At 44.2% G+C, this 17,592-nt stretch overlaps 1 protein-coding gene across 1 annotated transcript in view; it reads left to right on the top strand.

The window, feature by feature from the left end:
• Positions 1 to 1,191: 1,191 nt before the first annotated feature.
• LOC134753537 (Krueppel-like factor 3) overlaps positions 1,192 to 17,592 on the top strand; it is a 99,500-nt gene continuing 83,099 nt past the window's right edge. Inside the window, exons 1-3 of the mRNA XM_063689448.1 lie at positions 1,192 to 1,265; positions 3,131 to 3,332; positions 4,405 to 4,466. Coding sequence (XP_063545518.1) covers positions 4,455 to 4,466 — 12 coding nt within the window. The 5' untranslated portion in view covers positions 1,192 to 1,265; positions 3,131 to 3,332; positions 4,405 to 4,454. The remainder of the gene's footprint in view (positions 1,266 to 3,130; positions 3,333 to 4,404; positions 4,467 to 17,592) is intronic.

Raw genomic sequence — 17,592 nt, 5'->3', positions numbered from 1 at the left:
TTTAGAATCCCTCGCTACGCTCAGGATTCAATTACAGAATCCTTCGCTTCGTTCAAGATTCAACATGCGCCCTCGCCGTGAATATGTCATTTTGCTCCCTTGTGACACAATCTACTATTGTCAAAGGACTGTCTCATTACAAACATAGACAGAGAGAATCATACTATCTTTGTCTTACACTAGTACTAGCACCCAAAAGAAAAGGATGAGTATAGTTTTTTTTTTGTTCTTCTGTGCGAGAATCAAATTTTCTTGATTTCCGAGGCAAGTTATTTCCTTAGACTTTATTCATCTTATATGGAGTTATATAGGTCTTTGCTCTTATTAATTAATTTATCAGTGTCTCAGTTTACAATTTTAATTTGCATATAATTTGATAATTAAATACAATAATACATATTACGCACACAAGCAAAAGGGGCTTCAGCAAAGTTTTTACCTATACTATTATTAATGATAACGCAGCAATTAAGGTTACACTGGCATCAGTGAAACATGAATCGATGGAATCAATTCAAGCACGCGCCGCTAACACGAATGAATTTATACATTAAATCATTAAAATACCCAATTCCTTATCAATACAAACTTGCAAAGTATTTGTAGAACTGCACGCAAAGTTTCAATTCTACAGTAATTTTAACTTTCCTAAGAACTACTTAATTGGAACTAGTAATTAAGAATGAATATATAAAATGAATACAGTCCTACAGTAAAAGATTATTCGATTCATTCAATCGACCTCCAAAGAGTGGTTTGAATTTGTATCCGTAATTGTTCAAGTAATTATTATGGCATTGTAGGTGCACTGAACACTATCGGTAGGTAACGAACCGGGTTTCGCTATCCCGCGAGTTGGAATAAGCAGTATTAGAAGGCCGCTTCGCGCGGACAGCGGTCTGTTTCGCGAGCAACCAAGTGAAACGAAATTTATATGTAAAATAAATATACAAACTATAGGATTTACAGATTAATATGCTTAATGTCTAATGTCTTAGCCTTTATTGTAAAAAAATATATATATAAAAAAAGTTATATTAACCGTCTAAATTGACAAGACACGTGTCATGCATTGTTTGCACGCCAGTTGTCTTTTTCAATAAAGTCGGATAATAATTTGACAGTTCAATGAAAACATTTAGACAACTTTTTTTACTATTTCCGCTTTATAAGTTCTAATGCAGTTGATATTTTGCAGTTTTTTGTAGTTAAAGTTTTGAAACAGTGATAACAGGATTGCAATGTAGTGTTGCAAAAGGATATAGGTGTGTACACCTGTTTTTTATTCGTTTTATTAGGCCATGTTTATTTATTAAGTTATGCTCTAGTATTTTGCTTAATTTTTGGGTCCATCTTCGTGTTGTAAAGTCGTAAATTTGTTGTAATTAAGTAATGTAATCATTGCAAATTGCTGTTCATGTTTATAATCCATTCGTTAACCCTCAATGTTTATTAATTGCAAAAGGCAAAGTAATTATTGGTTATTTTTATTATTTTCCTTTTAAATTCTTCTTTTAAACTAGTGTTTTGAAACGGATATTTAGCAAGAATATGGTTCAAGCTAAATATACAGTAAATAGGTACAAATGCAGAATCAATTTATTCCCTACGCCACCGTATATTTATTCCATAAGTAAATACTTAATAGATACCAGCAATTAAAATGAACCAAGAATGCAGAACATGAAAAGATTTTACTAATTAAATTAAATTAAATTAAATTTATTTAAGACCAACAAGGATCAATTTGGTTAGTACACATTTTAATCTTACAACTAATGTTTAACTTATTAACTATCTACATATTTACATATCTATTTACTTAAAGCACATGTGGAGTGCACTACAGTGGTTCAGGTATGCCCCATCTAACCTGTCAGCATACATGGCCAGGATGCTGTTGGTGCTGTCCCTCACCCTGCCTAACAATGAAGCGGCTCTTTTGCGCATGATGGCAGCAAAACTATCCACGCGCGCCTCCGCAAACATTGTTGATGCGCTGCAGTAGCGAGGGAGCCCCATCAGCACCCTAAACGCATTATTATACTGTACTCGCAGGGCGCTGTACTGTCTTTGCGTGTAGTTCACCCACAGGCTGCTGGTGTAAAAAGATGTACAAAAGGCTCGGAATAATGTTACCTTCACTGTCGGTGAGATACAAGCGAACCAATCCAACACTAGTTAATATTATAATCATTGGCATATGTAGTTTTATTTCATGTGTACCTAACTAACGTGGTTGCCAAAGATAATATTCTCACTTAAAAATACATTTTTTTTTTTTTTTTATAGTAAATTGGCAACCTCCTTATGTCCTACATCGCTGATGTTGGAATTAGAATCAAGAATCAAATGTTTTATTTGTGATAAACTTAAAACTAAAATTACATACAAAAGTATAACTAAAACTATAAGCATTTATAAAATAGGTGGTTAAAGTTTAAAAATGGTCTCGCCTCAGCATAATGCTGACCCGAAAGTCAGCACTGATCTTCCGGCGATTGAATTAGTTGAAAAATACTGCATGTTTACCGCAGACACCTTAGAATTTTATCAGAAGACTTAAATTGTGTCAGGTATTTTCCAGAGTCGGATCTGATTCTGATTAGAGACCAAACTGGGAATATTGAGTCAAAACCGTTAAATACGTCTTCGCTTATGATGACGAACCAGGTACAATATGAGTAATTTTAATCTTGGTTATAGCGACTACTCATTGTCTTTTTTTTTCTTCTACTTATATCTGCAATTGGCTGTTCTAGCCATAATCAGATGGTTTATTTTTTTTGTTTTTTTTTGGTTACCGGTTATAACAACTATTAATCAATTGGTGAAAGGAAACATTTGAGTACGAAACCTCTTTTTTTGAGATTTTTACTCAGGATGTTTCGCCTAACCTGGCCCTTATCGCACTAGTTTTAGGAGCCGCTTTAGCGAGTAGAATTGTGCCGTTCCCGGTAACATTCCACATTTTGTATGGGGAATGTTACCGAGCGAGAAATTTTCCCATACAAAATGGGGAATGTCACCGGGAACGGCACAACTCTAAGCGAGACGGATATATTCACTTAAAATATTTAAATCTCAGCTCCCGTATCCTCTTAACAAAATATTTTTTCCGTTGTTTCAGATAATGCTTCAGCTTCGAGATTAACCTTTTAAATGAAATTATTTAAAATTCTATAGAAAATATTTGTACTGTGAACGTATGTACGTAAAGGCAGTGATTTTACTAAAATAGTATGTGATAACTTTATATCTAGTTATTAGGCCAGTATTAGTCTGTAAAATGGTGCTATGTAGAGGTTGTAAGACGGAGATACAAATATTTGGTAAGTTTTTCAAACTATATTGTGTTACATATCATGGCCTAGCATGGTACGGGCATGTGATGCGGAGGGATGAAAGTCATGTGACGAGAAAGGTATTAAGAATGAATGTGGAGGGAAGTACGAGGAGAGGAAAACCGAGGAAAAGGAAAAGGATGGACTGTGTGAAAGATGATATGAAACTAACGCAAGTGAATGATGAGATGACGGGTGACAGAGATGTATGGAAGAAAAAGACATGCTGCGCCGACCCCAAGTGAATGGGACAAGGGCAAGCGAATGATGATTGTGTTACATATCAAATGAAAGAGCTCATTTTGAAATCTCAAATATATATTTTTTATAACTTTAGGATAAACAGTTTAGAAGTTATTCAAGAAAAGACAAAAAATTACCATTCCCCCTCTTTGTCTCCGAAACTACTGGGTCTAAAATAAAAAAAAAATACACAAAATAGTTCTGTACATGTAGATTACAGGAAAACCTATTAGAAATGTGCATTCAAGCATGAGTTGATTTTTTAAAGACATTTCACTCACGTTTCACATAAAAAAAGCCGGCCAAGTGCGAGTCGGACTCGCGCACAAGGGTTCCGTACCATTACGCAAAAAACGGCAAATAAATCACGTTTGTTGTATGGGAGCCCCACTTAAATATTTATTTTATTATGTTTTTAGTATTTGTTGTTATAGCGGCAACAGAAATACATCATCTGTGAAAATTTCAACTGTACAGCTATCACGGTTCATGAGATACAGCCTAGTGACAGACGGACAAATAGACAGACAGAGACAGACAGGTAAGAATATGGTCCCGTTTTTACCCTTTGGGTACGAAACCCTAAAAATGCATTGTTAAAAATTGTGTCATGTACCCTTGGAATGCGAGTCCGACTTGCACTTGGCCGGTTTCATTCTATAGGGCCCTCCACACTCATGCGCGAATCGCGGCGCGAAGCTGCGAACGCGAGTGTGGAGTCTAGTTCGCTAATCAGCGAAATCGACTCCACACTTGCGTTCGCGGCTTCGCGCCGCGTAGTCTGGAGCGGGCTTGTCATATTGTTTGTCTTCCACAGATCATGAAACCAGCATATAGCGAAGGTGGAGCAGGCACAAACTACACTTAATGGTTTTCATGGTGAGTTCCATTAAAATTATTCTATAAAAGGCGCTCCTCTGGAAAGAGTCGTTGAGACTCGAAACTTGGATCTTGTGATGGATGAATGTCTAAGGTTCGAAAAACATATTTCTGAAACTATGCGTAACTGCTTCTATCGGCTTAAAGTGCTGTACGGGATTCGCGAGTGTTTGTCTGTTGATATGCGCATCAAATTATGTGATACCCTTATTCTGTCGAAATTAAATTATGCTGATGTAGTGTTTGGCGAGTGTTTACTAGCTAAGACAAAAAAGGTACTGCAACGAGTACAAAACGCATGTGCACGGTTTTGTTTCCCTGTCCCACGACGAGCACATGTTTCGCCGTTTTTAAACCAGCACGATCTCCTAAATATGAATTCACGTAGACATCTACACTTTTCCACATTGTTGTTTGGAGTCATAAAAAATAAAGAACCCTCGTACCTACATGACAAGCTTAACTTCTCGCAGCGCGCCATAAGACACGCATCACGACTCACTTTTCCTCCACACCGCACGGTTGCCTTCCGTGGCAGCTTTCGTTTCGCTGCCACCAAGTGTTGGAATGATTTGCCACCACCAGTACGTAATTCGAAAACCGTGTCCACCTTTAAAATTCACCTCCGTAAATTCATACTGGCTAAGCAAAAATGCAACACTTAGGCAACCGTGCACACTCAGTCACTCACACACAAATCGCATAGACACTTACATACATACATACACACGAACATTCATAAGACTTAGGTATAGGCTAATTTTAATTAAGTAATTTGATTGTTATTTGTATTTAAGCTTTCCCTTATTTATTTTTTACATTGTGTTTACTAGTCCATCTACTGGGCCTTACTGAAAATCAGCGTCGCGGAGTGTGCCATCAGTGTTGGCCGTAATTGTTAATTTTAATTAACCATTGATCAATTTTATTAACCATTAGTTCCGCCATTAACCAATTGCATTAAAGTTAATTCGGATTAAAGTTAATTCGGATTAAATTTTTGAGACGTTAATGGCCATTGAAGTTAATTCGGATTAACTTTAATTCGGATTAACTTCAATGGGCATGAAAGTCAAATAATTAATCCGAATTACTCTCAATTTGGATTAACGTCTAATAAAATTACATTCGTGATATTTTAAAATGAGAGAGCAAAATGACCCTGACTGAACCCTGGCAGTAGTAGCAGTACCTACCTACTACCTAGTAGAATTCTGGTTTGGTGCAACACAGACATACGCGGTTTTGGTCATTTAAATCGTCTTGATGAGCACTTCGGAGAGCCGTACCCATGATAGAGCTGATGCTGAACCCTGGCAGTACCTAATGGATCTAAGGTTTGGTGCAACATAGGCACAGGCTGTTTTAGTCATCCGACTCGTCTTGATGAGCACTTCGGAGAGCCATACCCATGATAGAGCTGATGCTGAACCCTGGCAGTACCTAATGGATCTAAGGTTTGGTGCAACATAGGCACAGGCTGTTTTAGTCATCCGACTCGTCTTGATGAGCACTTCGGAGAGCCATACCCATGATAGAGCTGATGCTGAACCCTGGCAGTACCTAATGGATCTAAGGTTTGGTGCAACATAGGCACACGCTGTTTTAGTCATCCGACTCGTCTTGATGAGCACTTATGAGAGCAGTACCCATAATGGAGCTGATGCTGAACCCTGGCAGTACCTAGCGGAACTAAGGTTTGGTGCAACGTAGGCACACGCTGTTTTAGTCATCCGACTCGTCTTGATGAGCACTTAGGAGAGCAGTACCCATGATAGAGCTGATGCTGAACCCTGGCAGTACCTAGTGGATCTAAGGTTTGGTGCATCATAGGGACACGCTGTTTTAGTCACCCGACTCGTCTTGATAAGCACTTAGGAGAGCGGTACCCATGATAGAGCTGATGCTGAACCCTGGCAGTACCTAGTGGATCTAAGGTTTGGTGCAATATAGGCACACGCTGTTTTAGTCACCCGACTCGTCTTGATGAGCACTTAGGAGAGCGGTACCCATGATAGAGCTGATGCTGAACCCTGGCAGTACCTAGTGGATCTAAGGTTTGGTGCAACATAGGCACACGCTGTTTTAGTCACCCGACTCGTCTTGATGAGCACTTAGGAGAGCAGTACCCATGATAGAGCTGATGCTGAACCCTGGCAGTACCTAGTGGATCTAAGGTTTGGTGCAACATAGGCACACGCTGTTTTAGTCACCCGACTCGTCTTGATGAGCACTTAGGAGAGCAGTACCCATGATAGAGCAGTACCCATGATAGAGCTGATGCTGAACCCTGGCAGTACCTAGTGGATCTAAGGTTTGGTGCAACATAGGCACACGCTGTTTTAGTCACCCGACTCGTCTTGATGAGCACTTAGGAGAGCAGTACCCATAATGGAGCTGATGCTGAACCCTGGCAGTACCTCGCGGAACTAAGGTTTGGTGCAACATAGGCACACGCTGTTTTAGTCATCCGATTCGTCTTGATGAGCACTTAGGAGAGCAGTATCCATGATAGAGCTGATGCTGAACCCTGGAACTACCTAGTGGATCTAAGGTTTGGTGCAACATAGGCACACGCTGTTTTAGTCACCTTTTTTTTTTTTTTTTTTTTATTTATTTATTTTTTTTTTTTATAGAGGGGGAATGCGTTACGCATACCACCCAGGCGCAGGGACGGGCCTGGGATGGTTATGTGGGACTCCCATACAGGCTAATGGGACCCATGGTTTACCCACTAAACCCCCTCTGTTGCCGCCTCACTGCTATACGGCGAGGTCCCAGGAACGCCGAAGTACTCTTCCGCAACCTCGCCAGCGGCCGTCCGGACTCGGACCCGGCTCTTGTGCCTTCACCTCAATGGGCGCCTTGTTTGCGCCCCCCCACGCAGGGACCTTTGTGTAGGCGACAGACGTCCCCGAGCCTGCCGCCCACAGGGACCCTTATGGGGGTAACCGGCGGTCGTATGCCAACCGCCGCCGCCCCATGCGCTTGCGGCGCATTGGCTGAGAGGTCGGATCTTCCTCCCTGCCGCGTTCCGCTGCCTCCCTCTGCACCATCACGTCCTCACAGAAAGAGGCCACCGCCTTCCATAGACTCTCCCCACCAAGCATGGCTTTCACCACCGCTGGCAAGGAGAGGTCTCTTCCCACTGCGGCCACGAGTGCGGCCCGCTGCTCCGCCCACGCTGGGCATCCAGCCAGCGTGTGTAGCGCTGTGTCTTCAGCGTCGCCGCAGTGGTGGCACTGCGTCGTTGGTTCCCGTCCCGCCCTCCTACACAGGTATCTCCCGAAACAACCGTGTCCCGAGAGGACCTGGGTAAGGTGGAAGGAGAGGAACCCCCCCTTTCTTTTGACCCATCGCTCCAGAACGGGTCGGATGGCTTCGACAGTCCAGTGGCCGGCACTTGGCGCCTCCAACCTTTCATTCCACTTGTGGAGGAGCACTCGACGGGAGTCAAGTCTCCACCGTCTGACCTCCTCCAGAGGTGGTTGGATCCCCTCAGCCCGTGCCTCAGTGACACGCCAATAAACATCAGCGAGCACTGCTGCGTCGAGGTCCCAAGGCGGAGTCCCCGCCAACACGCACGCTGCCTCGTAGGAGACGGAGCGGTATGCCCTCACCATCCTGACCGCCATGACACGCTGTGGCCTTCGCAATTGGGCCTGATTTTCGGCGGTCAGGGAGAAGGCCCAAATGGGCGCCCCATATAGGGCCATGGACCGCACTACACCCGCGTACAGTTTCCTGCAGCCCACATCCGGCCCACCGACGTTGGGTAGAAGCCGGCTAAGTGCCGACGCCGCTCCAATTAGTTTGGGAGCAAGTCCCTCAAAGTGTTTCTTGAACGTCCAACGGCTGTCAAGGACTATGCCTAGGTACCGCATTGTCGACTTAACACCAATGGACGTTCCCCCCACCATTAAGCTGGAACCCGCCGGAGGGGCTTTCCGAGGCCCATGAAAACACAAGGCCTCTGATTTATTTAGAGCAACTTCCAGCCCCAGCCTCCTAATCCGAGCCACGACCGACGCTACTCCCGCTGTGGCCAGAAGTGACGCCTCCCTGAAGCTGATGCCTCGAGCCGTTACCAGGGTATCGTCGGCGTAACAGGTCACGCTCACCCCCGGCAAGTTGGCCCCCCTCAGCGCCCAGTCGTACCCGATGTTCCACAGGAGTGGTCCTAGGACAGACCCCTGTGGAACGCCGCACGACAGCCCCTTCTCCTCCCAAGCACCGCGCGCAGGGTACCTAATGGTTCTATCGGTGAGGTAGATCCACTAGGTACTGCCAGGGTTCAGCATCAGCTCTATCATGGGTACCGTTCTCCTAAGTGCTTATCAAGACGAGTCGGGTGACTAAAACAGCGTGTCCCTATGATGCACCAAACCTTAGATCCACTAGGTACTGCCAGGGTTCAGCATCAGCTCTATCATGGGTACTGCTCTCCTAAGTGCTCATCAAGACGAGTCGGATGACTAAAACAGCGTGTGCCTACGTTGCACCAAACCTTAGTTCCGCTAGGTACTGCCAGGGTTCAGCATCAGCTCCATTATGGGTACTGCTCTCATAAGTGCTCATCAAGACGAGTCGGATGACTAAAACAGCGTGTGCCTATGTCGCACCAAACCTTAGATCCATTAGGTACTGCCAGGGTTCAGCATCAGCTCTATCATGGGTACTGCTCTCCTAAGTGCTCATCAAGACGAGTCGGATGACTAAAACAGCGTGTGCCTATGTTGCACCAAACCTTAGATCCACTAGGTAGTGCCAGGGTTCAGCATCAGCTCTATCATGGGTACTGCTCTCCTAAGTGCTCATCAAGACGAGTCGGATGACTAAAACAGCGTGTGCCTATGTTGCACCAAACCTTAGTTCCGCTAGGTACTGCCAGGGTTCAGCATCAGCTCCATTATGGGTACTGCTCTCCTAAGTGCTCATCAAGACGAGTCGGGTGACTAAAACAGCGTGTGCCTATGTTGTACCAAACCTTAGATCCACTAGGTACTGCCAGGGTTCAGCATCAGCTCTATCATGGGTACTGCTCTCCTAAGTGCTCATCAAGACGAGTCGGATGACTAAAACAGCGTGTGCCTATGTTGCACCAAACCCTGGATCCACTAGGTACTGCCAGGGTTCAGCATCAGCTCTATCATGGGTACTGCACTCCTAAGTGCTCATCAAGACGAGTCGGATGACTAAAACAGCGTGTGCCTATGTTGCACCAAACCCTAGATCCACTAGGTACTGCCAGGGTTCAGCATCAGCTCTATCATGGGTACTGCTCTACTAAGTGCTCATCAAGACGAGTCGGGTGACTAAAACAGCGTGTGCCTATGTTGCACCAAACCTTAGATCCACTAGGTACTGCCAGGGTTCAGCATCAGCTCTATCATGGGTACTGCTCTCCTAAGTGCTCATCAAGACGAGTCGGATGACTAAAACAGCGTGTGCCTATGTTGCACCAAACCTTAGACCCACTAGGTACTGCCAGGGTTCAGCATCAGCTCTATCATGGGTACTGCTCTTCTAAGTGCTCATCAAGACGAGTCGGATGACTAAAACAGCGTGTGCCTATGTTGCACTAATCCTTAGTTCCGCTAGGTACTGCCAGGGTTCAGCATCAGCTCTATTATGGGTACTGCTCTCCTAAGTGCTCATCAAGACGAGTCGGGTGACTAAAACAGCGTGTGCCTATGTTGCACCAAACCTTAGATCCACTAGGTAGTGCCAGGGTTCAGCATCAGCTCTATCATGGGTACTGCTCTCCTAAGTGCTCATCAAGACGAGTCGGATGACTAAAACAGCGTGTGCCTATGTTGCACCAAACCTTAGTTCCACTAGGTACTGCCAGGGTTCAGCATCAGCTCCATTATGGGTACTGCTCTCCTAAGTGCTCATCAAGACGAGTCGGGTGACTAAAACAGCGTGTGCCTATGTTGTACCAAACCTTAGATCCACTAGGTACTGCCAGGGTTCAGCATCAGCTCTATCATGGGTACTGCTCTCCTAAGTGCTCATCAAGACGAGTCGGATGACTAAAACAGCGTGTGCCTATGTTGCACCAAACCCTGGATCCACTAGGTACTGCCAGGGTTCAGCATCAGCTCTATCATGGGTACTGCACTCCTAAGTGCTCATCAAGACGAGTCGGATGACTAAAACAGCGTGTGCCTATGTTGCACCAAACCCTAGATCCACTAGGTACTGCCAGGGTTCAGCATCAGCTCTATCATGGTTACTGCTCTTCTAAGTGCTCCTAAAGACGAGTCGGATGACCAAAACAGCGCGTGCCTATGTTGCACCAAACCTTACTTCCACTATGTACTGCCAGGGTTCAGCATCAGCTCTATCATGGGTACCGCTCTACTAAGTGCTCATCAAGACGAGTCAGATGACCAAAACAGCGCGTGCCTATGTTGCACCAAACCTTAGATCCACTAGGTACTGCCAGGGTTCAGCATCAGCTCTATCGTGGGTACCGCTCTCCTAAGTGCTCATCAAGACGAGTCAGATGACCAAAACAGCGCGTGCCTATGTTGCACCAAACCTTAGATCCACTAGGTACTGCCAGGGTGCAGCATCAGCTCTATCATGGGTACTGCTCTCCTAAGTGCTCATCAAGACGAGTCGGACGACCTATACAGCGCGTGCCTATGTTGCACCTAACCTTAGATCCACTAGGTACTGCCAGGGTTCAGCATCAGCTCTATCATGGGTACTGCTCTCCTAAGTGCTCATCAAGACGAGTCGGATGACTAAAACAGCGTGTGCCTATGTTGCACCAAACCTTAGACCCACTAGGTACTGCCAGGGTTCAGCATCAGCTCTATCATGGGTACTGCTCTTCTAAGTGCTCATCAAGACGAGTCAGATGACCGAAACAGCGCGTGCCTATGTTGCACCAAACCTTAGATCCACTAGGTACTGCCAGGGTTCAGCATCAGCTCTATCATGGGTACCGCTCTCCTAAGTGCTCATCAAGACGAGTCGGGTGACTAAAACAGCGTGTGCCTATGTTGCACCAAACCTTAGATCCACTAGGTACTGCCAGGGTTCAGCATCAGCTCTATCATGGGTACTGCTCTCCTAAGTGCTCATCAAGACGAGTCGGATGACTAAAACAGCGTGTGCCTATGTTGCACCAAACCTTAGATCCACTAGGTAGTGCCAGGGTTCAGCATCAGCTCTATCATGGGTACTGCTCTCCTAAGTGCTCATCAAGACGAGTCGGGTGACTAAAACAGCGTGTGCCTATGTTGCACCAAACCTTAGATCCACTAGGTACTGCCAGGGTTCAGCATCAGCTCTATCTTGGGTACCGCTCTCCTAAGTGCTCATCAAGACGAGTCGGGTGACTAAAACAGCGTGTGCCTATGTTGCACCAAACCTTAGATCCACTAGGTACTGCCAGGGTTCAGCATCAGCTCTATCATGGGTACTGCTCTCCTAAGTGCTCATCAAGACGAGTCGGGTGACTAAAACAGCGTGTGCCTATGTTGCACCAAACCTTAGATCCACTAGGTACTGCCAGGGTTCAGCATCAGCTCCATTATGGGTACTGCTCTCCTAAGTGCTCATCAAGACGAGTCGGGTGACTAAAACAGCGTGTGCCTATGTTGCACCAAACCTTAGATCCACTAGGTACTGCTAGGGTTCAGCATCAGCTCTATCATGGGTACCGCTCTCCTAAGTGCTCATCAAGACGAGTCGGGTGACTAAAACAGCGTGTGCCTATGTTGCACCAAACCTTAGATCCACTAGGTAGTGCCAGGGTTCAGCATCAGCTCTATCATGGGTACTGCTCTCCTAAGTGCTCATCAAGACGAGTCGGATGACTAAAACAGCGTGTGCCTATGTTGCACCAAACCTTAGTTCCGCTAGGTACTGCCAGGGTTCAGCATCACCTCCATTATGGGTACTGCTCTCCTAAGTGCTCATCAAGACGAGTCGGGTGACTAAAACAGCGTGTGCCTATGTTGCACCAAACCTTAGATCCATTAGGTACTGCCAGGGTTCAGCATCAGCTCTATCATGGGTATGGCTCTCCGAAGTGCTCATCAAGACGAGTCGGATGACTAAAACAGCGTGTGCCTATGTTGCACCAAACCTTAGATCCATTAGGTACTGCCAGGGTTCAGCATCAGCTCTATCGTGGGTACGGCTCTCCGAAGTGCTCATCAAGACGATTTAAATGACCAAAACCGCGTATGTCTGTGTTGCACCAAACCAGAATTCTACTAGGTAGTAGGTAGGTACTGCTACTACTGCCAGGGTTCAGTCAGGGTCATTTTGCTGTCTCATTTTAAAATATCACGAATGTAATTTTATTAGACGTTGATGCAATTGAGAGTAATTCTAATAAATTTTTTGAAACTTTAATGGCCATTGAAGTTAATCCGAATTAAAGTTAATCCGAATTAACTTCAATGGCCATTAACGTCTCAAAAATTTAATCCGAATTAACTTTAATCCGAATTAACTTTAATCCGAATTAAATGGCTAATGGTTAATGGCCATTAACCTTTTTAATTGTTAATTTTTAATGGTTAATGGCATTAGCGTTCGGCCAACACTGTGTGCCATGTTGGCTCACACCGTGACACCAAGCTGAGTAAGGACCATTTAGCGCAACCTCATTCTGTTTAATTATTTCTAGTTTTAGTCTTGTTATGTTGTGCTAATAAATGCTTTTTCTTTCTTTTCTTTCTTTCATTAGGGGTCATCCATTAAGGCGGTTCCCTGAGCCAGAAGGCGAAAAATCTCCTTATATGATCATGTTTTTCTAAGAGGCGTTGATATTCGTATACGTGGAAAATATATATGTAGTTCTTGACTATATTATCTTTAATATCATAGCTTCAATACACGAATTATGACACTTCGCTCGATACAATTAATTCCCAAAGTAACCTCTAACTCGGACTTTTAATCAAACTTAACTCGGTTATTTATTATGTGATACTATAAACAAAAAAAGAAGAAAAAACAATCTTTACTTAAATAGTAATTTCATAGCTTTCGAATTTCGATATTGTAAGGTAACGTTTTAACTTGTAACAATTATATTTTTCTTCGTAAACGAAATTAATAACTAGCTTAAATCTAAAATAGGCCCTTGAGGCATTGTACCAAGGATGCTGGCGGCATTTCCCCGCTGTATCGCAATGCTGATACGTTGTGCGAGAAAGCCGCCAGCTCTTCGGTCACCAGTTACGTCAACCAGACGCTTCGCGATTTCTGCAAACAACTTATGCGCGCTGGGACCCCATGGACCTAGAGTTTCAACTCCAAATGGAACGAAATGATACTCTCTACCATTAACCTGATCGCCCTAACCAAAAAGGACGGAGGGGTGAGACCCATTGCTGTGGGGTCTACTTTACGACGTCTGGCATCAAAAATTGCGGTTAGACACGTTAGATCAAAATTGCAGTCCCTTTTTGAACCAATACAGCTAGGTTTCGGCACGAAAGGTGGGTGCGAGGCAGCCGTCCATGCCCTAAGGACCTACCTTTCACTCAATGATTGCGAAATTGTAGTCAAAATTGACGTTAAAAATGCTTTTAATTCGGTTAGTAGGCACACTTTGCTGACAGAAGTAAAGGACAAAATTCCAGAGCTATACAATTACCTTTTCTTTTGCTATTCAAACTCATCTAAATTAATGTACAAGTCACATGAATTATCTTCTGAGGTTGGCTGTCAGCAGGGTGACCCTCTCGGGCCAGCAATTTTTAGTTTGGCTATAAATCCAATTATTAAAAATTTAAAATCAAAATTCAATGTCTGGTATTTAGATGACGGAACTCTAGGAGGCGACGTGAATACTGTGCTCTCTGATTTGTCTTTTATTAAGAGTAGTTTCGAAAATATTGGTTTAGAACTAAATTTCAGCAAATGTGAACTCTTTATTCAAAAACCTTCTTGTTCTTTGGCAGACTTACAACCCAAATTTGACGATCTGGCTCCTGATATCAAATCAGTAGACAAGTATTCTCTTTGCCTCCTGGGATCTCCTATATTCGAAGAATCTTTTCCCGGTTATATTTCTAACTCTATAACTAAATTCAAAAGTCACACGAATCGCTTACTCGAAATTAGCCCTCATTATGCTCTTGTGATTCTTAAATTTTGTCTTTTTGTCCCTAAATTTACATATGTGCTCCGCTGCTGTCCTTTTTGGAAACATCAAAATTTATTGTCGCCTTTAGATGATTTGATCAAAATTAGTTTAGAGACTATTCTAAACATTCAGCTAAGTGAGCCTTCCTGGTCTCAAGCGTCCCTCCCTATTCGGTTTGGAGGTTTAGGAATTCGCAAAATTTCCAGTGTGGCTTCCCCAGCCTTTTTGGCGTCCACTCATAGCACGTCTGGTCTCATAGGAAATATTTTAAGGGCTTTGCCCACAAACTGTGAGATTGCGGGCTTTGAGGACGCCAAAAATGCTTTTAAAATTGCTTGCCCGGGAAAACAATTTCCAGACAACCCAAATTCACAAAGGAGTTGGGATAATGTTTACTGTGATTTAACTTACAATATTCTCCTAAACAACTGTACAGGTCCAGACCGCGCGAGGCTTTTGGCGGTCGGAGCCCGGGAAGCGGGTTACTGGCTACATGCCCATCCTTCGCCTAATACTGGTACTTTCTTGGATCCGGCCTCCCTTAGACTGGCGACTGGTTTGCGACTCGGGGTTTCGGTGTGTACGCCACACATATGCTCTTGTGGCACGGACGTGGACCGACTGGGACACCATGGATTATCTTGTCAAAAAAGTGCCGGCCGTTTTTCAAGACATGCGTCGCTTAATGACATAATCCGTCGGTCTCTTGCCACCATCAATGTACCCGCTCTTCTTGAGCCGACTGGCATTATCAGAGATGATGGCAAGAGGCCCGATGGGATGTCCTTGGTTCCTTGGAGCTTGGGACGGATGTTGGTGTGGGATGCTACCTGCGTAGACACACTGGCACCGTCCCACCTCCAACGGACTAATGTAAAAGCGGGCGGAGCGGCGGAAAGCGCCGAAATTTTAAAACGTAATAAATATAAGAGCCTCGGTAGGTAACGTTTTTAAAATAAATAAAAATCGACAAATTCGATCAAAATTGACACTTGGCGCGCATGATCTTTCCCGTTCTTTCTTGCGAAATGTGACAGTGACAGTGGCAAACCGATGGAACGTCCTTAATAAAATTACATCACACGTTTCCGTTTCGAACGTTTTCCGATGGCTCGGGCACGTAGTCCGGATGGGGGAAGATCGCGCAGTCTGGAGGGCGTACTCTGGAGTACCAACTAGCCGAAGACCGTCTGGACGCCCTAGGTACCGCTGGAGAGACGAAGTGTAGAAAGACCTCAGCGAACTCGGCGCCGTCGACTGAATAGAAACGGCTTTGGACAGAGTAGCATGGCGGTCTTTGGTGTCGGAAGCCAAGATCTACTTCGGGTCGTCGCGCCACAGCAGTAAGTAAGTAAGTAAGTTTAGGGGGAGGGAGGGGGTCAAGAAAATGTGACATGTTGTGACAAGGGGGAGGGGGGAGTCACAAACTTTGTGACGTCACTTTAACTTCGCTTTACAGTTGAATAACAAGTGTTTAGAACGATAATCGTTTTTATTTGTTTAAGTTTCTTAATCAGTTTTGACTGGTGTATGTCTTTGAAAGGCTAGGCGCCTTTGACCAACTCTATGGGCGAGCAGTACTTGCTTGCACCTATACGAATCCTTTACTAGATTACGGTATAGCGAGAGAGATGGTGCTGTACCTGTTACTTAGAGTAAGGTCAGCGCATCAATCTTGATTGTGAAATGCTCATTTCAAAGAGACTGTAACCACAGATTATATAATAGTTCTTACGAACAGATACTTATCTCTCAAAGAAAACGCAAATACCTACCGTTTTGATACCTACACAAAAATACAATGGAGTGACCTTCAACGCGCCGCTCCCCGCACCGCACGCGCCGGCACAACGCTAGGGTTGCCGACGCTTCTTTCAAATCCTTAGGTGTCTTAGGTAGATATCTAGCTATAAATGTGTCGTAAAAAACATTACTTACATCTTTAAAATAATTTAATAGTACCTACGTAGCTTGTAACTATCGTAAAAATAATAACAGTAGCTGTAAGTACCTATATTGAGAATGTCTACTTACTTATCCTCATCTGTCGAAAGAGGAAAAAACTATACTTTTTATTTGTTTTGTTGTTTCTGCATTCATCCACACTACAAGCTGTGTTATTTGTTCGTGACGAAGACATTTCTTTAGCATAGCGCGCGGTGACGTGCGTGCGTGAGCGTGTGTGGCAACCAACTGGCTAGCTTGAGTCCCGCCGGCGGGAAGCGAGTCGTAGGTATAAATCCCAGCTCGCGCGGAGAGTTCCATAGGCCTGCTGTAACGACGAGGCAAAATATGTGACGTTTTCAAAAGGTACCAGCACATTGTCGCTTGTTGATAAGGTTGATTTCTAATTGAAGTTATATGGAAATAGCGCCTTACTGACAAGCGACAATAAGTACCCTTTTGGTTGAAAATGGCACATATGTCCGGAGCCGGAGTAAGGCTGTCTGTCTGTCAGTCTGATTCTAAACGGTGGCTAAAAAATAAGTGCATTCCCGTTGCCAGGGGATTTTGGGATTATACTGAGCAACTTTTACTATGGAACCAACCCCGAAATCGCGAAAAAAAATTTGGCTGTTTCATACATTTTGGTTGGTCCATTTTCTTCTTCTTCTTCCTGCCCTTAATCCCAACTTCATTTGGGATGGGCTGGTCCATTTTCTATGGGAGTAAATTTTTTTTCGCGATTTCGTGGTTGGTTCCATAGTAAAAGTTGCACAGTATAATCCCAAAACCTCCCTGCCAACGGGAATGCACTTATTTTTTTTTCCATCCTGTATATCGAGCTTCGAGCGTGAGACGTGAGTAACATCGATCAAAGTATATATTAAATGTTTAACAGATTGAGCCGCGCCCGCGCATTACTGGGTGAAGGTCGCGACATCTCTGCACCAGACGTGAAAAAACACGCCTCGATGGGAACTAGTTTTTGTCTGTGGTTTACTCTACTGCTAGTAGTTAAGTGCCGTTATACTTCCAAATATCCAAAAAAGTTAGGTAACA

This window comes from Cydia strobilella, chromosome 27, assembly GCF_947568885.1.
Source record: "Cydia strobilella chromosome 27, ilCydStro3.1, whole genome shotgun sequence".
Classification (NCBI taxonomy): domain Eukaryota; kingdom Metazoa; phylum Arthropoda; class Insecta; order Lepidoptera; family Tortricidae; genus Cydia; species Cydia strobilella.
Note: the sequence above shows the minus strand (reverse complement) of the source record. Positions and strands in the feature narration are given on the sequence as shown.